At 37.6% G+C, this 27,555-nt stretch overlaps 1 protein-coding gene across 3 annotated transcripts; it reads right to left on the minus strand.

Moving 5' to 3' along the window:
- Nucleotides 1-1,751: 1,751 nt before the first annotated feature.
- senp7b (SUMO specific peptidase 7b) lies at nt 1,752-27,555 on the minus strand. 3 transcript variants are annotated; one of them, XM_030152910.1, is made up of 23 exons: nt 27,300-27,555; nt 26,612-26,680; nt 25,721-25,832; nt 25,438-25,520; nt 25,207-25,332; nt 23,605-23,675; nt 23,380-23,507; nt 16,884-17,232; nt 15,252-15,367; nt 13,586-13,690; nt 10,508-10,541; nt 10,210-10,411; nt 9,365-9,584; nt 8,057-8,124; nt 7,012-7,128; nt 6,809-6,931; nt 5,517-5,609; nt 3,668-3,744; nt 3,318-3,364; nt 3,143-3,186; nt 2,555-2,623; nt 2,227-2,377; nt 1,752-2,011 (listed from the first exon to the last, which is right to left on the minus strand). In XM_030152910.1, exons 3-23 carry the CDS (start codon nt 25,829-25,831, stop codon nt 1,856-1,858), a joined length of 2,490 nt encoding a protein of 829 aa, XP_030008770.1. In that variant the 5' UTR covers nt 25,832; nt 26,612-26,680; nt 27,300-27,555; the 3' UTR covers nt 1,752-1,855. The 3 variants fall into 3 exon arrangements, with proteins under 3 accessions (XP_030008770.1, XP_030008780.1, XP_030008762.1); XM_030152920.1 differs by having other exon boundaries at nt 9,365-9,576; nt 10,211-10,411; nt 23,605-23,678; XM_030152902.1 differs by having other exon boundaries at nt 23,605-23,678.

Genomic DNA, 27,555 nt, shown 5'->3' on the forward strand with positions numbered 1-27,555 from the left:
CATTTCACAAACTCATCTAGGGGCCCAGACCGGACCCTTTGGTGGGCTGGACTTGGCCCCCGGGCCGCATGTTTGACACTTCTGAAGTATTAGCTGAAATTTAACACTTCCATAATGTGTCCTGTTACATTACGTACTCGTTTGTTGTTTTTAACATTTACCAATGTACTCGACTGTTAATGTAGTAATAATTAACAAACACTTTAAGTACATGTATCTAGTAATAATACACACATTTTTATATTAAATAAGGTACTAATTTATACATTTATAATAACACAAGTCAGATACAGTCAGATTTCTTGTCAGGTATATATTTCATCAGATATTTTAATTTGATTCTGTAATCAGTGTTAAGTAACTGTTGATTATCGCTTAACTAATGAGAATTTAATTGTGTTTATGTAATACTTATTACTGCATTAACTAACAGCTTAATTAACAGCTAATGGCTTGTAGTAATCATTTGACATTTGTGTTAACTAACGTATTAATACAGATTATTTGCTAGTTATTAAAGATATTAACACATTATATTGTAGTTATTAACAGTTAGTAACATTAGTAAATATAGTAATAATAATAATGCAAGAATATGCATTAAGCTAAATGTTGATTAGCACTAATGTGAGAATAATTGAGCAATATGTGCATTACGTAGCTTTTTATGAAGGTGTAATTAACATTAGTTGATACAATAATAATAATAATAATAATGAAATAGCCTGTACTAAGGAAGTGTTAACCGTACACATGATCTCATAATTTATGATGATGTACTTATCATTAGTTGATATGAAAATGTAATTATTGTACAGTAATAATGCAATGATAAGAATTCAGTAACGTTTATAAATGTGTCATTATTTTTTAATGGTTTTTCATGATAATTAAGGCACTAAAACTAAAAACTAAATGATGATGATGATGTTAAAGTCATGCCTAACTGCCTTGTCTTCTTCTACATTTCGTGTAAAACATGTCGACCAGTGTTTTTTGTTTGGTCCTGATCTTCTTGAACCCCCCACCCCCCTGGGTCTGATCCAGGTCAGGAGCTGTAAGCTGATTGGTCCACAGCGGGGGGCGCTACACACCCACAGCCCACGGATTAACACGCACACACGTGTTGAAGAGGAAACCGACGGACGGACAGACAAACAGACAGAGGGACGATAAACCCATCAATACCTTATTGAACCTGACGCTGATCGGAAGCCGGTGACCTCTGACCTCTGGAGTCATTTAACAGGAAACACAGGAGGATAAAAACAGATTAAACACTGAATAAAACCACAAATAAAACCGTTTAAAGCCTTTTATCATCTACGTCTGAGGCTTTGCTTGTAGTAGTTAATATTTATGTAAAAAGTTTGACCTAAAAACACTGAATGTAAGAGATAAAATACTATGAATATATATGATTTCCTTCCTTTCCTTCATCCCTTCCTTATTTCCTTCATTATCTCCTTCCTTCCTCTCTGCTTACCTTCTCTCCTTGCATTTTTCCTTCCTTCCCTCCTTCCTTCCCTTATCTCCTTCCTCCTTTCCTTATCTCCTTCCTTCCTTCCTTTTCATCCACCCTCCTTTCTTCCAGATTCTTCACTCAAAGCTTTATTTACATTCACTTCCTGGTTTCTGGACAATGTGGGCGGAGTTAGTCTCCATCCATACTGATGAAACACTGTCTTCTGTTCCTCTGCGGTGACAAAGCCCCGCCCCCGGTGAGTAAAGATGGCGGCATTACACGAAGATGTGTTTGTGACTTTTATTGGAACAATAACGATATAATCCTGAGTCCAGAAACATTGCGTACAAAAATAAGAACAATAATATTAACAGTTTATTGCACGGTGACTCATCGGCTCGGCGTCAGGTTCGGTCCGTCATCGTCGCTCTGCTGCCGGTGGAGCCTCATTATCAGACTCCGGATCTCCTCGCGCTTCTGCCGCACATGTTGCCGTGGAAACCACTGGTCCAGGCGCAACGGGGGCTCGAAGTGCACGATGGGGTTCTGAGGAGCCAATCAGAGAGCGGGATCAGATGTGGCCCATGAGACCGGCTGCATGATAGAGGCGAAACCCGTGTCACGGTGGCCAGCGGTCCACGGGTGAAGGGTCGGGGTTGTAGGGTGGGGCTGAGGGTTTGGGGCAGGGCTGAGGTTTTGGGGGTGGGGCTGAGAGTTGGGGGGCAGGGCTGAGGGTTTGGGGGCGGGGCTGAAGCCTTTACCTGCAGGAAGCTCTCGGCGTACTGCAGCAGGTAGAGTCCACAGTCGCTGCTGTTGTCCTGCTGAGGGACTCTGCAGTTGAACGTCTTCACGGCATCTGGCGTGAAGAGGCGGGGCGTCCCCCGACGGACCTCCCACTCCACCTGGAGGTACCTGGACCAGACGGCGGCGGTTTACAGTCGGCTACAGCCTCCCTTCCTCCCCTCATCATCCCTCCCTCCTTCCCTTTCCTTCCATCCTCAGTTGTTTTTATTATAATAACACAAGTGTATCTGGACTCAGATCCAGATCCAGATACACTTCTGGATCCGGATTTGGATCAGGACTTACTCTCGTAGCAGCCTGCAGACGTTTTCATGGTAGGACAACTTCAGTGAGTCCATGACGAGAATACAGGGTCTAAAAGACAGAAACCAGATCAGACCAGAACCCAGACCTGACCCAACACCTGAGCCCAGACCGGGACAACACCAAAACCCAGACCCAACACCAGACCTGAATCCCAGACCCAAACTAAGCCCTGACCCCAGACCCAACCCCAAACCTGAATCCCAGACCCAAACCCACACCTGCCCCAGACCCAAATACCAGATCCAAAACAAGACTTGACCCCAGACCTGAGCACAAACCTGAATCCCAGACCCAAACCTAGTCCTGACCCCAGACCTGAATCCTAGACCAAAACCCCAAACCTGAATCCCAGACCCAAATCCCAGACCTGACCCAAATCCCAGATCTAAACCCAGTCCTGAATCCCAGACCCAAACCTAGTTCTGACCCCAGAAATGAAACCCAGACCCAAACCCCAGACCTGAATCCCAGACCCAAACCCCAGACCTGAATCTCAGACCTGACCCCAAACCTGAATCCCAGGCCCGGCCCCGGCCCCAGACCCGGTTACGGTCCGGTGGTGGTCACCTCTTCAGCGCCGTGTCCTGGTTGAACCCCTTCAGAGTGCACTCCTACAAAACCAGACCAGAAACCACATGAGCCCCAGACCCAGATCAGAACCAGCAGTGAAACGTGGACAGAATCAGACGTTTGTACAGTTTCTAGTTCAGTTCCTCGGTGAAAACAGAGGGATCTCATTTACCGGTGGCTGCTGGGACCTCAGACCGACGGCCGGTTTCCCTGATCCTCCTGAAACATGGTCAAAAGCAGGTCTGAGACACAGTTTACTGGTGCAAAACCAAGGAAAACTGAGCAAACGGAAAATCAACAGCATCTATGAGACACTATTTCCACAGTTTCACAGACAATAAAAGATGAAAAAACGGGAGCGTCGTGTCTTCACTGACGCTCACATTTATGTCTGGAACACTTAATCCTCTTATTTCTGCTGTGATTCCCACGATGTGATGCTGCGATCAGCACCCGGAACCCAAACAAAACCCTGACATCAGGACCGTTGGCGTGCGTCTCAGTCAGGACGAAGCGCCTCACCTGTCGGACTCTGAAACTCCTCCAACCGAACGTCGTCCAGACCCGGGAAACAAACCACCACCAGGTACCAGTGAGCTCTGGACAAACAGGAAACACCTGAAGGTCAGGTCATCGAGACGCCAAAGACCGAACCGAAAACCACGTCAAAACCACGGAGCCAGGAGAACGGACAGATGACGGCTTTTACACCAGGAGATCAACCGAAAACCACGAGAAATTTACAAGGATGGACACAGAACCTGGCAAACGGTGGACGAAGTGACCCAGACAAAAGGAAAAACGGACAGACATGAAAAGGGAAGACAATAAAAGGCCAAATAAAAACATGGAGTGAATTAAGAAAAGAGCAAAATGGGACTGGAAGATGAACGACAGCAACCAAGATGAACAGAAGAGGAAAAACGGTGCAAAAAGAGGGAAAACAGTAGAAGAAAGGAAAAAAAATAACAGTACTAATAGAAGATGAAAAATAAGACTAGCAGAAGAGGAACAACGGTGCAAAAGGAGGGAAAACAGTAGAAGAAAAGAAAAAAATAACAGTACTAATAGAAGATGAAAAATAAGACCAACAGAAGAGGTACAACGGTGCAAAAGGAGGGAAAACAGTAGAAGAAAAGAAAAAAATAACAGTACTAATAGAAGATGAAAAACGGTGCAAAAGGAGGGAAAATGGTAGAAAAAGAAGAAAAATAACAGTACTAATAAAAGATAAAAATAAGACTAACAGAAGAGAAAAAAACAGTAATAAAGGAAGGAAAATGGTAGAAAAAGAAGATGAAAAATAAGACTAACAGAAGAGGAAAAATGGTACAAAAGGAGGGAAAACGGCAAAAAAAAAGAAGAAAAAAGACTAAAAGAAGAGAAAAAACAGTACAAACGGAGGGAAAACGGTTAAAAAAGAAGAAAAAATGAGACTAATAGAAGATAAAAAACTATAAAAGGAGGGAAAATGGTAAAAAAAAAAAAGAAAAAAATAACAGTACTTATAGAAGATGAACACTAAGACTAAGAGTGAAAAAAAAATAAGACTGAAGATGAAAAATAGTGCAGTGGAGGAAAAAACAGGAAAACAAAAAAAAAGACAAAATAACACTAAAGGAAGATGGAAAGTAAGACTTAACAGTAGAGGAAAAACAGACAGAGGAACAGAGGAAGAAGAAAAGAAAAATGGTACAGAGAGAAAATGATGAAAGAATACTAAAAGAAGATAAAACGCTACAAAAACAAAAAAAAGGTACTAACCGAACCCGGATAAAAAGAAAATGAAAAACAGTACCAACAGAAGAAAAATGGTAGAAAAAGAAGATGAAACTAAGCCCAACCGAAGATAAACCAGGTGTTGTCCTTTTGGTTTTCTTTTCATCTTTTCACCGTTTTGTTCCATCTCCTGTCAGTCTGTGTTTCTGTATTTTTGATAGTTTTTCATTTTTTTTTGTTTCTATTGTTCATCCTCTTTTAATACCAGTTTTATCTTTTCTATTCGTATTTGTACAGTTTTTTGCTATTTTTATTCACCTTTGTTGTTTTTAATTTTCCTATTTTTTCATCTTTTTTGTTGTTTTTCATTTTCTTTTAGTACCATTTTGTCCCATTTCATGTTTCATCTTCATTTCGTATCATTCTTCATCATTTTTATTTTCTTAGCATCATTTTGTCACCTTCTTTTAGTGTCGTTTTCATCTATTTTTTGGTATTTCATCTTCTTGTGTGATTTTTCATCTTTTAGCACAGTTTTTCCTCTTTGTTAATAGTGTTCTTCATTTTCTTTCTGCCGTTTTTCGTCTTTTCTTCGTCTATCCACGTCAGGTTAACAAAGCCTCTTAATAAAACACTAGAAACAGACACTTACTCTTGATTGACAGGCACAAACAGGAAGTCTTTGGTGAAAATGTCCACGTGGCGAGTCCACGTCTTCACCCGCCGATGCCTCGTGTGGCGGTCGCTGGAATTACAAACAGAAAAGACATTTTACATCGAGACGATGAAGACGATGTGATTTAATAAAAATATATGCGTTTTTATCCCTTTAACCTTAAACAACCCCTGGGTTTTTATCGTCTATTAGTGAAGGTTCTTAGTTTAATCTGAATTATTCAAGTTTCTCTTCTTTCTTTCACTTTCTTTATCACTTGAATCTTCAGAATACTGAGGCTTTTTCTTGTACATTTGTGATTTTTTTTTTTTTTGGAAAATACAAAAACACAAAATAGTTCAAAACTGACAAAAAAATAATGAAAAAAAAAAAAAAAAAAAACGAAATTCAACCAATGAATGAAATTAATTAAATTATCTTTAAAACACTTGATAAAATGAACTAAAAACATGATCTAAAATTACCTTTAAAACAATTACAAAAGACTTTTCAAACACCTGAAAAATTACCTTTGAAACACGTAAAAATTACTTTTAAAACACCTAGAAATGACTTTAAAAATACCTGAAATTTACCTTTGAAACATCTAAAAATTACTTTTGAAACACCTGAAAAACTACCTTTAAAACACCTGAAAACTACCTTTAAAACACACAAAAATGACTTTAAAACACCTGAAATTTACCTCTGAAACACCTAAAAATCACTTTTTAAACACCTGAAAAATTACCTTTGAAACACCTAAAAATTACTTTTATAACACCTGAAAAATGACCTTTAAAACACCTAAAAATTACTCTTATAACACCTGAAAAATTACCTTTGAAACACCTAAAAATTACTTTTATAACACCTGAAAAATTACCTTTAAAACACCTAAAAATTACTCTTATAACACCTGAAAAATTACCTTTGAAACACCTGAAAATGACTTTAAAAACACCTGAAATTTCCCTTTGAAACACCTAAAAATTACTTTTAAAACACCTAAAAAATTACCTTTAAAACACCTAAAAAAGGCATTTAAAACACCTAAAAATGACTGTAAAAACACCTGAAACTTACCTGTAAAACACCTATAAAATGACCTTCAAATCATCTAAAAATGACTATAAATACATTAATATTATATTTTACTATTCGACTTCTCTTATAAATTTTCCATGTTAATCTTTCTTTATGAAATCGTCTCCTCTGACATTAAAGTGTTCAATGCCCTTACGTAAACTACGCTTCGTAACCGTAGCGCTAACACAGTTGAAACTTACGGGACTGAAGCTCTGTCGTCTTCTCCGACTCCCCTCCGTCGACTCAGCTGTTTGTAGAAAAAGCTGCTGAAGACGTGCGTCCGTTTGGCGACGTTTCCTCCGACGCCCTCCAGCATCAGGAACCTGCAGAGAACACGGTGTGAGCACTGACGCCCCTGGTGGTGACGACGGGAACAATAGTGAATAAACAGAACTGGACTGACTTGAGGTAGAAGTCGATGATGACGTCGTTGAGGAACTGTCCGGCGTCCAGACAGGCCACGTCCTCCTTGGACACCGTGATGCGTCCTTTAGAGGGCGCCGGTGGGTACTGGATCAACCTGACCAGACAAAGCCACTTAGTGAACGACAAAACCAACTGGAACCATTAGACCCAACTGGAACCATTAAACCCAACTGGAACCATTAAACCCAACTGGAACCATTAGACCCAACTGGAACCATTAGACCCAACTGGAACCATTAGACCCAACTGGAACCATTAGACCCAACTGGAACCATTAAACCCAACTGGAACCATTACACCCAACTGGAACCATTAAACCCAACTGGAACCATTAAACCCAACTACAACCATTAGACCCAACTAGAACCATTAGACCCAACTGGAACCATTAAACCCAACTGGAACTATTAGACCCAACTGGAACCATTAAACCCAACTAGAACCATTAGACCCAACTGGAACCATTAGACCCAACTAGAACCATTAGACCCAACTGGAACCATTAAACCCAACTGGAACCATTAGACCCAACTGGAACCATTAGACCCAACTGGAACCATTAGACCCAACTAGAACCATTAAACCCAACTGGAACCATTAGACCCAACTAGAACCATTAGACCCAACTGGAACCATTAGACCCAACTGGAACCATTAGACCCAACTGGAACCATTAAACCCAACTGGAACCATTAGACCCAACTGGAACCATTAAACCCAACTGGAACCATTAGACCCAACTAGAACCATTAAACCCAACTGGAACCATTAGACCCAACCAACTGGAACCATTAGACCCAACTGGAACCATTAGACCCAACTGGAACCATTAAACCCAACTGGAACTATTAGACCCAACTGGAACCATTAAACCTAACTGGAACCATTAGACCCAACTGGAACCATTAAACCCAACTGGAACCATTAGACCCACCTGGAACCATTAAACCCAACTGGAACCATTAGACCCACCTGGAACCATTAGACCCAACTGTCAACACACTGACTCACACTGGTTTTACCTTGTGGGAAGAAGTTGTGGTCCAGAACTCAAACTGGACCTGGTGCTCCTCAGTGAACTGGACTTCTGCTGCAGAAGTAGAAACAGACAACACAGAATCAGAACCAGGCATTAAACGAAACAACAAACACTAAAACTGGACTTAATTACACTCATGAAATGAGCCGAAGGGAACCAAAAGTTTGTCCAATTACAGTAAGACATAACATTAAATGTTAGTAATTATGATATGACTGATGTTAATTTATGTTAATAATTATGATCATTGGGTTTACATGGAAATTAAACAAAAACTGTACAAAATGATTCTAAAAACACTAAAGAAATGACACCTTCAAAAATGACATAAAAGCAGCAGAATAAAACCAAAGCAAAACAACAAAACCACTTTAAAAATGACCAAAAAACAACCAAAACAAAGGCTGAACAACTAATGACCACTAAATCAGCTTTAAAACTCCTAAAAATATCCTTAAAACAGTTAAAAATTACCTTAAATAACACACAAACAGAAAAAAACACAGAAAACACCTAAAAAGGACAGAAACAGGTCAACAAAGAGAACAACCTGAAAATACCAGATGATAATAAGTAAAATGATCATAAATCACCTGAAACACCTACAAAAAAAACAACAACTTAAAACACTTAACAAAAGACCTAAAAACACCCAAAAGATGACCTAAAAAATGGCCTTTCAAAACACCTGAAAAAAAAGTTTAAAAACATCTAAAAAATGACTAAAACATCTAAAAACTAGAAAAGCACTTGGAGGGCGTAGATCTCCACCATGGCAGATCAGTCCCCCCCCCCCCCATCACCACCAAAATTTAGTCATTTGTTCCTTGTGGCAGTATCAACATTTCCTGAAATTTTCATCCAAATCTGTCCATAACTTTTTGAGTTATCTTGCACACAGACAAACAAACCAACGCTGGCAAACACATAACCTCCTTGGCGCAGGTAATTATTGAAAAAAAAAATACCCTCAAAAAACACCTAAAAGCTACAACCTTTAAAACACTAAAAAGACAATCTGTAAAACACCAAAAAATGGCTTTTAAAACACCTTTAAAAAAAGACTAAAATGGCCTCTAAATTACCTTTAAAAGACTAAAAATGACCTTTAAAAGTCCTTAAACTGACTTTTAAAACCCTTAAAGGGCCTTAAAAGGACAATAAATGCAAACACCTTTAAAATATCTCGAACAATGAGCCGCTGTTGAATTCCACTGTCTGCTCATTGAAACCGACCTTAGGTTCCTGTGGGTTCTTTAAGGACCTGAACATGGACTGGTGGAGGTCTTACCTCAGACTGCCCCAGCAGACCCAGGAGGTGCTGGTCCAGAGGAGGAGGACAGCTGTGGATGAGCAGCAGCCCGTCGGTCCAGTCCAGAGGACATGACAAAGAGGACCGGCCCAGTCGGTACTCGTCCATGTCCAGGATGGAGGCCAGGAGGGCGGCCTGGAGCTCCTGAAGCTGCTCCTTCAGGACCAGCAGGAGGAAGGGACACAGTGGACCTGGACCAGCAGGAACCAGCAGGCACCACCAGGAACACCAGTTAAAATACTGACACTGGTCTTTGGTTTCACTTAACGTTAACATCTGACAGCCAATCAGGCAGCTCCTACTGAACCACCAGCCAATTACAGAGTCACTGGGCCACGTCTGACCCGGTATATGAGGGTTAAAACTGGGAGGAGACTGGGAGAACAGGGAATATGGGCTAAATATGAGGCTGAGTACTGGGAAGACTGGACATACTGGGAAAAAGTAGAAAATAGGAAACATGGGAAAATTTGACTGGTTCTGTATGGGTTCAGGGTGGGTCTGGATCAGGTCCAGACTAGTTCTGTATGGGTTCAGGGTGGGTCTGGATCAGGTCCAGACCAGGTTCAGACTATGGGGTTGGGTATGGGGTTCATAGTGAGTCTGGATGGGGTTTATTGTGGTTCTGGATGGGCTTCGATCGTGGTTCTGGATGGGGTCCAGACTGGTTCTGTATGGGTTCATGGTGGGTCTGCATCAGGTCCAGACCAGGTCCAGACTGGTTCTGTATGGGGTTCATGGTGGGTCTGTATGGGGTTCATAGTGGCTCTGAATGCGGTCCAGACTGATTCTGGACAGGGTTCAGACCTGGTTTGGTGGGTTTACCTGTGGAGTTGCAGGTCTGGATCTCCGACAGCTCCCTCTGCAGAAGGTTGGCCTGAGCGTCCGTCACCCATAGGAAGAGCAGCGAGGGGGCGGGACCTTTCCACTCTGCCAGCATAGTCCCGCCCCTGGCCACGCCCCCGTCCCAGACTCCGTACGCCTGAAGTTGAGACGCCACCACCGAGACCTCGCCCTCCTCGTCCCCTGAAACTCAGAACCAGAAGACCGTTACACGTTCTGCAGAAAACCCAACCGATCTGAGAACATCGATGGTTTTTGGGGGTGGTGCCGTGTGCTCACCTTTCAGGGGGAGTGTGACGCCGCTGTCGGTGATCTACGGAACAACAAACACACAATGAGCGGCTGTTTTGAACCCCCGTACATCATGTGGTCCCTGTGCCACGCTGACCCACTAACCTGCTGCCTTCACGGCTCCAATTAAAGCCCAAGCACTCGTTAAAACTCAGCGTTTTACGGCTTCGACGGGGAGGTTCTGGCCCCCCAGACCGAGCCGCCTCGCCAAACTAAATCAAAACCTGACTCGCTTCATCGCGTCCACAATGATAAGAGCTTCCTGCTGCCGTCACCCTGGCAACACCGCCTCACATTGTTCTTCTGGCTCACGTTTTTGTGTCGTTTCGTGCGCAGGAAAACAAACAAACACGACTGAGAGGAGTTCGGAAAAACAGCTGTGAGTTATTAAAAGTACAGGACGATCAGAGCTGGTGGAGGAGTGTGTGTTGGAACAGGACGTGGAAAATTTTAAAAAAACAAGGTGAAAGTGTTGGAGCGCTGAAACGTACGACAGAGGCCAGCTGGCAGCGAACGCATCGTTGAGTGAACATGAACAGAGGTTGACGGTTTGAGTCCCAGCGTCGACTACACGGGGCTGATTTGAAGCCAAAACTTAAAGCTTTACAAATGAACAAACACAAAACCTGTTGTTAAAAGTCAAGACTGGAAAAAAGACGACGGGAAACGAAGAGTCAGAAAAAAAAAAAAAAAAAAATTAAAATCCTCTGAGTAAAATAATTGTAGTTTGTCCAAAAGTTTGATGTTTTTATGTTGTTGGCTTGAAGCTTTAACCTCCAACCTGTGTTATTTTATTCAGCTCATGGTGTTTGGAACTCATTTACTGCAAGATCCGGACAAACTCAAAGCAGTTTTACACATGAGCTGCGATGCAAAAACACATGTCAAACACATACAAAACTCATTTTTGTTGAGCTTCAGGATAAGACCGGGTTAACTCCAAAGCTCACGGACATTTCAATGATTTTTACACTCTATTAAATTCATCTTTTTGAGGTTCTTGCAAATAACACAAACCCAAATGTTTTCTATCCAAATGTTCTGTTCACCCTCAGCTTTATGTAACCGAGGCCTGTTTCTGTCCTAAAACACTGTCGACAGAGAAAATTCAGCCTAAATGCTGAATGTTTGGAGTCAGATTAGTGAGAATGTTCAAATCTGTTGTAAAAACACACCTTCACTCATGTGGACGAGGTGTTTGGGATGAATAATTTGTTCCTTTCATATTCAACTGAGAATCCACAATTGGAAAATGAAAAAATTACTCATTTCATTATTCATGTGCAAATCAAAAAACAAGTTGTTTTTCATTCTTTCAATTATACGTGCAAATTAAAAATTGGAAATAAGCAAATGGACCAAATGCAGGGTTTCATGTTGACATTTTTGATATCTGGTTTGGTTTGACCCAGAAGTTACTGACTTCTTGGTGTGTTGTTCTGGACAGTCGTGGGTTTGCTAGTATTCTGTCTAATGCATTCTGCGATAATGGAGAATTTCATGTTATTCAGAGGCAGCAAACGCGTTACTCTGAAAGAGGACAACATGAAAACTGAGAAAATGGTCAGGATCTTCCAGGTATTGTTTTGTCTGATAACAGTGTGGCCATCGTAGCCGGTCAGTGTATCTTCTGGTAATTGGATTTTCTTTTCGGAAACAAAAGAAAAACTACTGGTTAACTGATTTTCATTTTAAAATGGAGGGATTAAAATTGAATTTCAAGGCGTTTTCTGAGACCAGATGTTGTCATTTTCAAGTAAAGAGCGCTAAAGCCTAGGTCACAAAAATTCTTACAAACGATGGGTTTGTACGAATCTTCCAGTTTATACAAAATCTGGACATCGTAGACATGCTCCCTCCATGAATGTCTACGAAGTCCAGATTTCGCAAGGATTGGAAATGACACCAAAAAAATAACCAGCCGTTTTTGTTCTGTTTTTCTATTTCTGTCAGGTAGTACCTTTCTTTTTTGTTATTAGGAAGAGAATATGAAAATCACACAGAAAAATAAAAATGCCTTGAAATTCAATTGTAATTCGTGTATTTTAAAACGAAAATCAATGAACCACTAGTTTTTCTTTTGTTTCCGAAAAGAAAATCCGATTACCAACAGATACAATGACCGTAACCAATCTAAGTAGAAGCCACTTCGCATCACACACAAAGAAGTCAGTAACTTCCGGGTCATATCAAATCGGATATAAAAAATGTCAACATGAAACCCGACATTTGGCCCATTTGCTTAATTTCAATTTTTATTTTACACGTACAGTTGAAAGAATGAAAAACAACTCGTTTTTTGATTTTTGATTTGTACATGAATAATGAAATAATGAGTCATTTTTTCATTTTTCAATTGTGGATTCTCAGTTGAATATAAAAAGAACAAATAACACACACATCTGGTGGAAATAGAAAAACTTTGACTAGAAGATGAGGAGTTGTCAAAATTCCCAGCAGACTCAAACACAGCAGCTGGTGACACTCTATTGCAATTGATTTCCACTGATTTGTTTTCAGTGAAGAAGTTTCACAGAGTACAGATACATTTTTGTTCATTTTCTTGATTCATTTGTTCATTTTTGGCTGTTTTGCTTTTTATTTTGTCAACTTCCTTGATTATTTTGTTCAGTTTTGCTAATTTTTGACATTATATCATTTGTTTTATTGATTGTTTTGTCCACCTTTGTTCATTTTCTGGATTATTTTGTTCATTTTTGGTGGAGTTTCACATAAGCAGTGGAATATATGAATAAAATAATGGGTAAGTGTAAACGGCATTTTCTAAAAGTGTTTTTTGACCATAAATGTTAATAAAAAATAAAGTAAATTTTTTTAAAAATGGAAGGGGAACGTAAGTTTTGTTACAGTTACTAGAGTCTCCACAGTTTGGTGAATTTTGACCTGGAACAGTATCACAATATCTACACATTATATTCAACAATCTGCCTTTAAAAAATTACATAAATAGAAACATTCATCTGTGTCGACTCTTGTGTTATCCATATATGCAGATGATAATCTGCCGTATTTCTGTAATAGTCAAAGGTGATGGAATGAACCCACCATCATCTTCCCGTTGGCGTTGGCCTTCATCAATCCAACATGAAGTGACGTGAAATCCAGCTGCAGAAACGAGGGCGTTGGGTTGTCGTCACTGGAGGAACAAACCTGTTTACAACACAGACACACAAACATCACGTTTTACTCAGAGTCGTGAAGAATCTTTCACCTTTGTACTGGTGATGAAAATATCCACCGGCCAAAATGATTTGAGTCTTTAATCCTAAGAAAATACTGTGGTAAAACACCTTGTAAATGATCTCAGAGGTACTTGGCAACCTGCCGTCCAGAATATAATGGAATGAAACTGAAAACAATTTAAAGAAAAAAAAAAGTGTGATTATTAAAAATGCTGTAATGAAGCAGCAAAAAAAGAAGAATGAATGTTTTATCAAAGAGGAATTAGAAAAAATAAACTATTTCCCTTTTAAAACAGCCTTTACAAGGTGCATCTGAATGCACCCTGAAGTCCCTGTCCCTGGCGATGACCTAGAACCAGAACCCCGAGGAGTCCAAACCCAGATCTAGGTCAATCTAAGCTCGTGTCTCCTTGTTTTCAGGTCCTCAGCTGGTTTTGGAGTCCATAAACACAACAACAAACGCTCCACGGCCCATTCCCATCCAGTCTGGGCCTGATTAGAGCCCCGGCGGGGGTCCGGGCGCCGTGGACGGACCTGGACCGCCACAGCAATCTACGTGACTCAGATTAACCGCAAACACACCAACACAACAGGATCCAAACTGGGTCAAACTGGAAACCGGAGCCTTAACTAAGGACATGTGCAGGTTAGCGCCGTCTTCAATGTAGACGCCACACATGTAAACAGACTAAAAATAAAAGGCTATGTTTTAATATGACAACATGTACAAACTCCAGACAAGATTTTTCCATCATTTTATTCCAAATAACAAAAAACAAAGGGATTTTTTTCCACTGGAACAATAACAACCCTGTAGATTAATGTTGACATGAATTATCTTTATTATTTATTCATCATCTCCATTGCATTTCAATCATAGAACACCCGTGAAGAATGACCTGAAAATGCAATTTCCTCTGTAATTCTAAAACCTCCTGTTTTCATCAGGTCAAAACCAACTCTTATTCCAAATGGATTTATGTGACAAGTATGGTTTTCTTTCAAATAATCACCCAAAAATACTGACCTTTATAGCATCTGAGATCTTCCATTACAGTCATAAAAAATACATACTTAAAATAATCATATATAGTACAAGTTATATGGAAAAAAGCATGTGATTATAAATTATAGCCAGTTGTATATTATATTTATGTGAGTTTATTAACACATATGTAGTGAAGTATGATATATAAACATATCATATTGACTGATTTAAACATATACAACACGAAAACTAGGTTACATATTTCTTTTATATAATAGTATATGTTTGTTTCTTTTTGTTGTCTTACGTTGTTAATTTGCTTCAGGCGGTTGCTTTTGTTGTTTATTGACTGAAGTAAAACATTCACAGGTCCACTTTCGTTTAGTCCCAAAGGTTTTAGCTCTTAAACAGAATTAAATTGGACCACAATCGTCACTTTTATTCTTCATAAAACAGTTTATGATCTGTTCACCTCATTGACATCGGATCAAACTGCTCATTTCTGCAGCTTTGTTCCATTTCCCATTCAGGTGTGTCTCACCTGTAGATGCTCCGCCTCCTGTTTGGACTCGTCCATTCGTCTGCAGCTCTCCTTCAACCTCTTGGCTCCGCCCCCTTCATCCTCAGCCTCATCTTCCTCCTCGCTCGACAACACGACTGCAGACACAGGATTGGTTTGTCAAAGATTTAGTCATTTAGGGGAATTTCCCACCACGACAAACCAGGTGTGTAAAGAAGATAAGGGATTGAATTCTCATGATTAAATGATTTATTTTCAACTTATCTTCAGATACACTTGAATCCAAATCATTTTTATCAAATCAACTGACCAGAATCGTCAACCAGCTACCATCCGTATCTGTCTGGCGTCCCACAAGTATCAACCCTGGGCCCACTGCTTTTCACACTGAAAATAAATGATTTGCCAATTTTGTGTCTTAAAATCTACATCAGAACGTTTGCAGATGACACTGTATTGTACATACAGCCGCTAATATCTGTCATTTTATTGTCCTGCATGTCTCGTACTACATGCATCTGCGTTGTAGACTTTTGACAGTACCTGATATTATGGTATAGGTGTATCTTGAATGATGTTTGTATTAACATGGGTATTGCATTGTCGTAATTTTAATCTTACATTTCTGTTTTTGAGGTGAAAAACAGCCTTCTGCTTTGGACTCTGGCATATTTGTAGCGGTGTTTATTTGCGTGTACTTTAATGTGAAAGTCATCAGTCCAATACAAGAGTCAAACGGTGAATGTGTCATTACAAAGTACACACAAAACCAGAGACTACTGCATATTTTATATAGATTTGGGTTTTTTCCCAATCTTTTCTATCTGTTCTGTTACAATTAATTTTGTGCATATATATAAAAAAAAACATTTCTGATTTGTCACTTTCATTGGGGCCACTTTATGAGTGGCAGAAAGTGACCACGTGACATGGTAGAATAAATCCTATGACATCTGCAGACATCTTAGGCAGCATTGTGGGTATTTTTTCTTTTATATTGCCCTTCTGTATGATTTCATATGGTTATTTTTGGGAAAATGTTCATTTTGTTTAAAGACGTACACTTTATTCTGCCACTGTTCTTTATTTTGGTACTTGATATTCACGTAAAGTTAATTTAGATGCATGAACAGTTAATTTATGTGGAACATCTTTGTTATATTTTACATGTCAAAGTTAAACAAAACATAAATAATTAGGTAAAAATACAAACAATTAAAAATAAATGGGACTTAGTTAATGTGAAATTTGGAATTTATGCATTTTTGATGGTTTCTGTGAATGTTGAACCAACTAAGGCATTTATTACTATGCTTCTGTTTCAATTTAACACTCGATGTGATTGAACTGTTGGATGAGGAATAAAATTAGAGTCATGATGTTTAGAAGGCATTTATCGTACATAGACAATGAAGTCTCATTTTCATCTTGTGTGTTGCATCTAATGCATGGCTTTTTTTTTTATTTTCTATCTTTTACATCTTTTAAATCTTTTTCTATCTTCACAACCACCGACTGGTTTCATCAGGACATTCTTTCGGAACCAAAAATCGTCCTTTAAACTATAAAGAAGTGATAATAGAACCGTGCATAAAAGTGGATCTGTGGCTTTGTTTTGAACCCTGTAGATGAAGTGGTTCATGGGGTACTCACTGGGCTCAGATGGACCCGGTCTGGGTGTGGGTCTGCGTTTCTTGGGTTGTAGATTCAGGACAGCCGACCTCCTCGTCACCTTCCTGTCTCTGAACTCCTTCCACCGCTCCCTCTCCGTCTCCTTATCATCATCACCTTCATCATCATTGCGTAGACCAGTCCTACTCCTACCACTGCTGAGCCACGCCTTCCGGTCCAGACTCCACCTCCTTGCCGTTGCCGTGGACGACGAAGATGAAGATGAAGATGAAGAGGAGGAGGAGAGTCTGTGGGAGTTTGACGGAGCAGGCTGATCTGACATGTACTTGTTTTTGGATGGAGAAAAGTCAGGAACACTGCTTCTGTCGCTCTGTTAAACAGGAAAAGTCTGGTTTTAGAATCTGAAAAACATTCTAACCTTCTTATTTATGATAATGAAGGTACTGCAGTACACAAACATTACAATAAATAAAAGCACTTTAACGTTTCATTTACACATATTGCTGGTCTTAAATCTAATTCAAGGAAAGAGAAAATCAACTTTAATCGTTTAAACCAGGGGTGTCAAACTCATTTTAGTTCAGTTCCACATTCAGCCTAATATGATCTAAACTGGGCCGGACCAGTCAAATAATATAAATAATAGGATAAGAACTTTTGACTGGACAAAGTAAATTCTGTAATGAAAATGTTTACATGTACTAATTGTACTTGAACATAACGTGAACAAATATGAACCTAAAAATTTGTTAGTAAAACAAGTGCAATGTTAACAATATTAGGCCTTAGTTTATCATTTCTACATGTGAATCACAACTTAGACATCACAGTGGATCTACAAATACACAAAACATTAAATAACAGGGAGAATATTATTAAAATTCCACAGACTTCTCTTAAGACATTTCAAATATTCATATTTTTTGTAAAAGGCTAGTCTGTAAATGTAAACATTTTGGGGTAATTTTACTTTTTTTTACACTATAACAAAGAGACAAATTCACAGTTTTCATTATTTATAGGTTATTATAATAGTATTTTACTGGTCTGATCCACTTTAGACTGAAATGACCTAAAATGATTTGAACATTCTTGATTGTTAATATCTTCAGTGTAATTTTTGCATTTCACAAATTCATTCCAGGGGCCTGATTGAACCCTTTGGTGGGCTGGATTTGGCCCCCGGGCCACATGTTTGACACCTGTGATTTAAACTGTCATTTATAGGATAAGTTAGACTAAAAATAAGAACTATATTTTTTTTCCTGCTTCTTTCCAGCAAATGTGAAATAACAATTTGAACATCATCAGAGTCAAAGTCAACACTCAGCTGGTGTTTCTATGCTGTATGTTACACCTGGTACTACTGCCCACTACTGACGGGTTCAAATGGATTGTTGTTGACTGACAAAAGTCTTTTTTGTTGTATTTTTTCCATCTTGTTGCTTTTTTTTTTTTGGTTGTTTTTTTTGGTCTTGTTGCATCTTTTTTGTCATAAAACTTGGTTTTGTCTTCAGAAACAAATCCTCTTTCTCTGTTCATACAAGGAAACGATTCTTTTCTGCTACTTTTTTCCCCTCTGATGGCTTACGGTGATCTCCTTTTAATGATGCATCTGAACATCTTTTTTTTTTTTTTAACATATTTTATTTTTCCATTTTTGAAATTTTACAACACAAACATTTAGAACATAGTGTCAGTTGTCGTCCTGTATATTGTCCATTTTTTCCATCGATCTTCACAAGTTGCTCGCTGTAGTCTTATGTTATACGTAAGTCTGTCCATGTTGTGAATTTCCTCCACAATGTCTCTCCAGTTATTTAGGGTGGGGGGTGGGGGGTCCTCTTTGCACCATTTTTGTGTGATGGCTTTTTTAGACGATGCCAAGAGGATTTTAATCAAACATCCATCCCCACTTGGTATGTCCTTTCCTGTTAAAGGACCCAAATAGAACACAGAACATGTCCTTGGTAGTTCGTATCCCAATATTTTTCCAAGTTCTTCGCTGATATTATTCCAATATTGGGACAGTTTTGTGCACTGCCAAAAAACATGAGCATGACCCACATCCTGCTCACCACACAACCTATCTGAACGTCTGTTTAAAAAGCTGGACACTGTCTACCGCTGTGCCCTACGTTTTATGGCTGCCTGTTGAAATCGCGTTCATCATTGTGCGTTGTGTGCTGCAGCTGAATTCCCTTCTCCGTATGTTCGCAGGTGGTCTCATCAGTTGGTTTTCATTTACAAATGTATTCTCTGGCTCCTCCCATCTTACTTCTGTACTTAAAAGACAAGGTTGAAACTTCGGGTATCATTATTGTGACATTATTGTGAAAAAAATATTGTGGAATAAATGTATACTGTTCATGCAGTGTCTTGTGTTGAATTTATTGGAAAATTGGTGTAGTTTCAGAATATAACATCCAAAAATGTGTATGACTTGTCCTTGTGTGACTTGTTGCATGTTTGCTGAAAAGTGGAGCAAAAATTACCCTTTTTAAGTGACAAATAATTTGAAAACCCATATTAATCCTGCTGCTGCTTATAAATGTTCATTGAACTTGCTTCTTTTGAACCTTCGAAGCAGAGCTGATGGTCTGGCCTTTAGAATGAGGATCAGTTTCAGAGATTTCAGTTCAAAGTCAGTGACGTCAGATCAGCCAGTTCCTCAGAAGACGTCCTGGGAATATTTGGTTTGGATTTGTAGTCTTCTACGTAAGAATTGGACTTATAATTCTTTATGTAGAGTTGATATTATCATAAATCTGTATGTATTATACACCATTCTCTTTCTTTTTCTGTTGTGAATAAAGCATTACCAACAATTCAGTCTATTCTAATATTAGATCAGTCAAATCCTTACTTTTACTAACCCTACCCCCATCAGTTTTTAGTTTGTGAAAAAAATACAGACCACTGTAAAAAAAAACAAAAAAAAACTTGCATTTACTCAATTTTCAATATCTAGCCTCCAAAATTTAATCAATTATGCCCACCTACATGGGCTACAATTAGTTTAGATTATTTAGGCCCATTTACTTTCCTGAAGTCAGATCAAGTTTTTTTTACAACCCAATTTTCATATTGGTTTTTGAAACTGCCCACCGATGTGTTCGATTTGGACTTGTTCTGTCAATGATGAAGCCAGTTTAAGCATCCAGAATCACTTTAGGAAGGCTTCTATACATCAATTTATACTTCAACTAATAAAACAACTCTTACACATGTTATGGAGTAATGCCTAATTGATTTTTTTTTTTTTTTATTTCAGACTGACTGAATAGGGCTAAGATGCCCAGACCAAAGCCCTCCAGGGGTGGAGGAAGGCTCAGTGATTTGAAAACCACAAAAGATTTTGCATCAATGATTTCAGATTCAGATTCCTGAGAAAATTTGACCCTAAACTGACATATTTTCAGTCCATAACCAAGAACTTGGATTTTTGCCCTTAATGTCACTAAAATGCAACTCAAACCTTGAACCTTGTCCTAAAGAGGAACTTTTCACTGAGATATAAGAACTGATTTATAGACAACAGATCTGGAAAATCTGATTTCAACAAATCTTACCCAGGTAATTTTCACTTATTCTATTGGCAGATTTTTTTTTTTTTTGCTTAATTCAAGCAAAAAAATCTTATGTTCATTTTTTTTAACTTGTTTTAAAGAGACATTTTTTCCAGTGCAGAATTTCCATTTTTTTTCTCATAAAAATCTAATTAAATCATGATTCTTTTCTTGTGAATTTACGACCTTAATCTGACAGATGATCCAACTTCCTTTCTGTTTAGTGTCGTTAATCTTTTTAAATAACTTTACCAACTATTACCTTTTATGTAAATGTATGTTTTTTTATATAAATGTACATTCATCTCAGGGATTATTCAACTTTTTTCTTATATATTTGTGATGTTTTTATTATAAATTTGCATCTTTAATCACAGAAAATGTCAGACTTTTTTTTTCCTCTGTCAATAATTTTATAACATTTCAGATTAATCATCTTTAAACATATTTCTTTTTTAATTTTCTGATGTTTTTTTTTGTAAATTTCCAGTTTTTACCACAGTTATTTTCTAATTCATAACTTGATAATCTACAGTAAAATATTTCTTCTCAGAACTTTACCACCTGAGAGATCAAGTTTTTTTTACAACCAAATTTTCATATTCGTGTTTGAAACTGCCCACCAATGTGTTCGATCTGGACTTGTTCTGTCAATGATGAAGCCAGTTTAACCAGAGATTTTGCATCAATGATTTCAGATTCAGATTCCTGAGAAAATTTAACCCTAACCTGATATATTTTCAGTCCATAACCAAGAAGTGGAATTTTTGCCCTTAATGTCACTAAAATGCTGCTCAAACCTTGAACCTTGTCATATGTGGAAAAACCGACAACAGTATGCTCTGTGTTCGCAGGAAAACAAACTGATGGTGGTTCCTAGAGCCAGAACACAGTTGGGTCAGACTGCAGTTCAATATGCTGCCCCCCCCCGCATGGAACGCCCTGCAAAACAACCTACATCTATCTGAACTTGTTACTTTAGGTAAATTTAAAGGTGCATGAAATCAATGAGCTCGGTCAATGTAACTGTTTTTAAATGTGCACCAATGATTGTTTAGTAACTATCGATTGTAAGTTTTTGTATTATGTGTTGATTATGTCTTGTCATGTCAGAAACTGTGTGTTCTGCTGCTTTTCTTGGCCATGTCACTCTTAAAAAACAGATAATGCCAGTGAAGAATGTCGGGATATGAACTACCAAGGACGTGTTCTGTGCTACATTTGGGTCATTTAACAGGAAAAGACACACCAAGTACGGATAAATATTTGATTAAAACACTCTTGGTAGCGTCTAAAAAAGCCATCACATGAAAATGGTGTACAGAGGAACCCCCCCTAGAGGACCCCCCCTACCCTAAATAATTAAAGAGACATTGTAGAAGAAATTCACAACATGGAGAGACTGACTTATATCATAAGACCACAGCAAGAAACATGTGAAGATCAGTGGAAAAAATGGACAATAAACAGGACAACTGACTATGTTCGAAATATTTGTGTTGTAAAATTTAAAAAACGAGACAATAAAATGTAAGTCAAAAAAAAAAAAAAAAGAAAAAGAAATATGCAATCTAAATGAGACTATTTTTACTTGGTTAAATAAAGGATATATATATGAGTCAAAACATGGTATTCGAAATCTGTCTGACGGGACATTTTAGAGACAGTTTGACAGATTAGTGTTGCTAAATGACCCACATTTTTACTTTTAAATTAATTTTTGCTTTAGTCGGACCATAAAGGATTATCTAAAACAAAGAGCTACTTTATATTGAAATAAATGTTGGAATGGCAGGCTATAAAAGTTCGCTCTCTGACGGGACATGACTGTGTTTTCACCCTTATATATTTTTGGGTTTTTTTTCTTCATCTATTATATATGAATTTCATTTATCACTACATTATCCCAACATTGTCATGAAAAAAATCAGCATTTATTTAACAGTTTTTTTCCAATTATAGGATTTTTTTCTCTTGTAATTATGAGACAGAGTGTTTAAATATCAATCCAATTTTTTTTTTAAATTGCTTTAGACGATTAGGGATGTAACGATTACTGGTATAACGATAAACCGCGGTATAATTGCAGACGGTTAGTATTAGTTTAAATTCTAATTCTCATGATAACTGTGTTTGATTACCGCACTTTTAGGGGAAAAAACCCTATGTAAAAATCTGCTTTTATGTCAAATATTTGAGTATAGTTTTAATTTATTCCAATTTTAATTTTCTATACCTAATATTTGGAACCAATATTCACTTTTGAAGTCTTTGAAAAGGTTAGTTAAACATCTTTTTGTTATTTATGCAATAAATTATATACATTTTTCAAATCGGATTTTATATATTTTTTGTGTGTTTTTTGTCCTTTTGTGTTTTTATAGTAGGTTAAAGTGAAAAAATAATAGACAGATGATATAGATGAAGTTGTGCTGAAAAAACAGATCCCAAACATGGGTATAGTAAACATTTGTTTCTATAGTATATAAAGGCCAAATCAAAAGGAGTGAAAAACAGACAAAATAGGCTCAGACCACTAAGGGTTAATATTTGAATGTTTCTGCAACAGAAGGGACATTGTGCCGATTATTTTACTTTTTTTTTTTTTAAATACAACTTGGTTAAATTATTTCAGTGTGTGTATTAGTACTTTTTGAACGTTTTGAACACAATTTCAACAATACCATGATAATGATAACCGTGATAATTTTGGTCACAATAACCGTGATATGAAATTTTCAGATCGTTACATCCCTAAAGACGATAATAGTCACAAAATGTAAAATGCTGATTTGCTCGGACCAGAACCTAAACTTTTGCTTCTGTTAATTCACCAATGTTTTCAGGATCTTTAAAATGGAGGCTGTACTTTATGACAACCATCCCGTCTCTAGTGAATCTAGTTTGTTCATTTAACCGACCACGTCAAACAAACGTATTCCATTTACTTTCAGGTCAAACGTGCCGGCGTCCCGCCCAGCCTTGGCTTGTGAAGAACTCCGAATCCCAGCATGCCGTTCACCTCTGAGCTCGGCCAGGGAGTCGACCGACTGCACGGAGACGCCTGCGGTGGAAGCTGGAGGTCAAAACATCAGCAGATTAAGCAGGGAAACACGGAAAACCAGGCAGGACTGAGTGAAAAACAGGCCGAGGTTGGAGTGTCCAGGTCTCACCAGAGCTGGTCTTTGTAGGAGGAGAGGGGTCCGGCTGCAGCAGGCGGTCAGACGCTCTCCTAGGACGCCATCTGCAGGAGCAAACACACAACTGCACCTTCACAACACCGTTCACATGGTAACGACTGGTGCTTCTGCTCATTTTATCACATAAATCAAAACAAGGGGGGGGTGTCTGAAGTAAAATAACAACAGAAAAACCTAAAAATAATCGCAACACACTTTTATAGATGTTTGAGAGTGAAAAAAGTCCAATTATGCTGCGAAAATGTTTACATACACAAACAATCCTAAATAATTTTTCATTTTGTTGCATCTTTTTTGTCATATTTTTTCATCTTGTGTGCTTTTTTTTAAAATCATATTTCTTCTTTTCACCGCATCTTTTTCATATTTTTTCATCTTGTTGCGTCATATTTTTTTCCTTTCGCTGGGTCCTTTTCGTATCTTTTCATCTTGTGTCTTTTTTGTCACAGTTTTCATTTTGTTGCTTCTTTTTGGTCGTATTATTTTCATCTTATTGCATCGTTGTCATCATATATTTTCATTTTGTTGCAGTTTTTGTTTATTTTCCATCTTGCTGCATTTTTTTATCAAATATTTTCATCTTGTTGCATCTGTCATTTTTTTGTTGCATCTATTTTGTGGAGGGTTTTTTTTTAAATCTTCTTGCATCTCTTTTATCATATTTTTTGGATTTGTGTCGTTTTTTGTCATATTTTTTGTCTCAGTGCATCTTTTTCATCATATATTTTCAATTTGTTGCATTTTTGGTCATATCTTTTCATCTTGTTGCATCTTTTTTGTCATTGTTTTTTTTTTCATTTTGCTGGATCTTTTCCGTATCTTTTCATCTTGTGTCTTTTATCACAGTTTTCATTTTGTTGCTTCGTTTTGGTCATACTTTTTTCATCTCGCCGCATCTTTTTTTATCATTTAATTTCACCTCGTTGCATCTGTCATATTTTTTTGTTTCATTGCATCTATTTTGTTGTTTTCTTTATCTTCTTGCATCTTTTTTTTATCATATTTTTTGGACTTGAGACTTTTGTCTTTATTTTTGTCTCGTGTCTTTTTCATTGTATTTTTTTCACCTTCATAATCCTTTTCATCAGATGATTTTAATGTTTTGTGTTTTATTGTAATGTTTTATGAATTAATTTAGTTAGTAGTAATTTATTTGTTTAGTTAATAAGGACTTATTACATACATTATATATACTATTAAAATATATTGTGGGATATTTTTTATCTTGTTGCGTTTTTTGGTTGTATTTTGTTTGGTCTTGATGCATCGTTGTCATATTTTTTCTTCATTTATGTTTTTCGGTAATTTCCAAATTATATGAATTTGATTTATCACTAAACTATTTCAGCATTGTCATGTAAAAATCAGCATTTCTTAAACTGTTTTTTCTTCCAGTGTAATTATTTTTCCTCAAGTAATTATGAAAAATCATCTAGTTTTTCTTAATTTTTCCAACACACTCAATAAAATACCATAAAAAACATTTGATTAAGACGATAGTGTTCACGTTTAATTAATTAAATGAGTATTAATACATCAGAACAAGGATAATCATTAATCATAAGCAAAACTCACCCATTGGAAAAAGCAGATGCTGACTGGCGGCCTCCCCTGTGATCTGTGCTGTGATTGGTCGATGTGTTGGGTCTGTTCCCGCCCACCTGAGCTTTGACCACGATGTGAAACGAAGAATTACATCCACTGAACAGAAACAGAGAGGAAGCGTTAGATTTATTTATTAATGTGAGTCTTAGAGCCGCTCAACTGAACTGACGGCGTTCAGACTGTAGGGGGCGACAGACCAACCTTCGCCTGTTCACTGGGGAGCCCAGGGAGTTCCCAGCATGCACCTTGTCAGCGCCACCTCTTCTGTACGAATCGCCATAAGTCTGATAGATGTAGAAAAAAATAGAAGAGTTAGAAAAAGAATACGAAAAGATAAAACAAGACAAAAATAAGGTAAAAGTTGCAACAAGATGAAAATGTTGTACAAGATGCAAAAAGATAAAAATGACACAAGTAAAAAGTAAAACACATCATGAATATCAAACAACAACTAATTAAAGGAGAAGCTGGAAAATGACCGCACCTTTAACCCGGAGGTGGGGCTGCTCTGGAGGCGGGACAACGGAGACAACATGTGGGCGGAGTCTGAACCGTCCAGTTGTTTCCTTTTGGGGATCTTGAACGGAGACGCCATCCTGACAACACACAAGTCATTTCAGTCTCAAGTTATTGCAAATTTAATATAGGTTGTCAACTATGCATTTTGCATAATTTTATCGTAATTTTAAGTTTGTTTTTTTATTTTCCTCATTTACTTTCCTCATTTTGCATTACTTTATATCTGAGTTTCCTGTCTTTGTCTTTTATCTCTGTTACTTATGGGTTAATTTTAAACGTTGTACTGCTCACTCAGTCAGAGTTGTTTTTAACAATGCACTCTGTATTATACATGGTTTTTATCATAGCTGCAGTGCTAGTGGTATGTTCTGTTTTAATAATGTTCGCTCTCATTATGAGATGTTACAGAAAGTAATTTTGAATTTTATACTGCGTTTGTCATTCTAGAAATGTTGTGATTTTTACAGTTGTTAAATCTGACTTTCATACTGATTACACACTTGTTAAATACTGGCACAAGCATCTTTACACTTGTTATTGCAGATAGGGTATGTGCATGCATGTCGTTTTTACATTTATAACCCTTTTTTATTATTTTTTTAATGCTCATTATACTCTATGGACTGTAACTATTTACATATCTGATACAAATAAATGAAAAAAAAATTCTTCTTGGGAAGTTGTTAAACACTTAGCTGTAAAATGCTATGAAAATAAAAGTATTTAACAATTTTGTTGTTACTGAATAACAAAAATAAGTGTGCGATCATTCACCGTCTCAACGATTAAACTATGATGTATAAACCACTTTTATCACATTAAAACTCTAATAATCTGTAAATGTGTGAAATCATACCTTGATCAAGACTAATCAAAACAGTCACATCTGTAGTTTTATCTTCTACATCAAAAGGGATCATAAAATCTACAAGAAAAGAAAGAAGAAATAAGGAAAACGTATCAACAATGATATCAATCCTTCAAAACACACAAATTACTTAATATTACCTGTGTACATGAACATTAATGCATATTATTTGCCTGTAAACATCATTATTCTGATCCTCTTAGTAAATATTACCTTATTTCCACCAACACACGTGACTTTAAAACGATGTAAAGCTTGTCATTGTTTGGGTTTTTATGTCAAAACCGTAAATATAACTGTTAGTGATTATTATCTGTCTAAATCTATTATTTGGGCCCAAAAACGGGGTTTAAAGTGAGTATGTGCCACTTTAAGGTCCTTTAAATTAGAGCCGAATTCTTCATATGAAGTAAATGTATTAAAATAAACCTTTAACTTCGTTTTATTACTTCTATGTTTCGTTTGTTTTTAGTTTTACACTAAATGTCATTTTTTTAAATGAGAGTCCTGCTAAACCGACGCAGATATCGCCTATTTCTAGGCTCTGAAGGCTCTTAAAGCTGAAATTTCCCAACATAAAAAGTATGAAAACATTATGTACCTGTGCTTCTTTGTAAGTGTGTTGTTTAATGTTTGTTGCTACATTTTAAGGTGGTTTAAATCGAGTGTTACGGACCTGCCCGTTAGCCCTGAGGAGCTAACAGTTAGCAACTTAGCCGGTTAGCCAGGGGGGCTGAGTCCGCTTCCGGCTCACTTCGTCTGGGTTAAAACTCATAAATCCACCGGTGGACTCATGGGCAACAAAGGAGACACCTTCCCTCTGCCAAGGAGGACAAAACCACCACGGAAAGCGGACTCAAACACCACAAAAAGATGCGTTTCTACAAGGATTTATCGGCACAGAAGCTACATCACAACACAACGTAGGCTAA

This window comes from Sphaeramia orbicularis, chromosome 2 (assembly GCF_902148855.1).
Source record: "Sphaeramia orbicularis chromosome 2, fSphaOr1.1, whole genome shotgun sequence".
NCBI classification, from domain to species: domain Eukaryota; kingdom Metazoa; phylum Chordata; class Actinopteri; order Kurtiformes; family Apogonidae; genus Sphaeramia; species Sphaeramia orbicularis.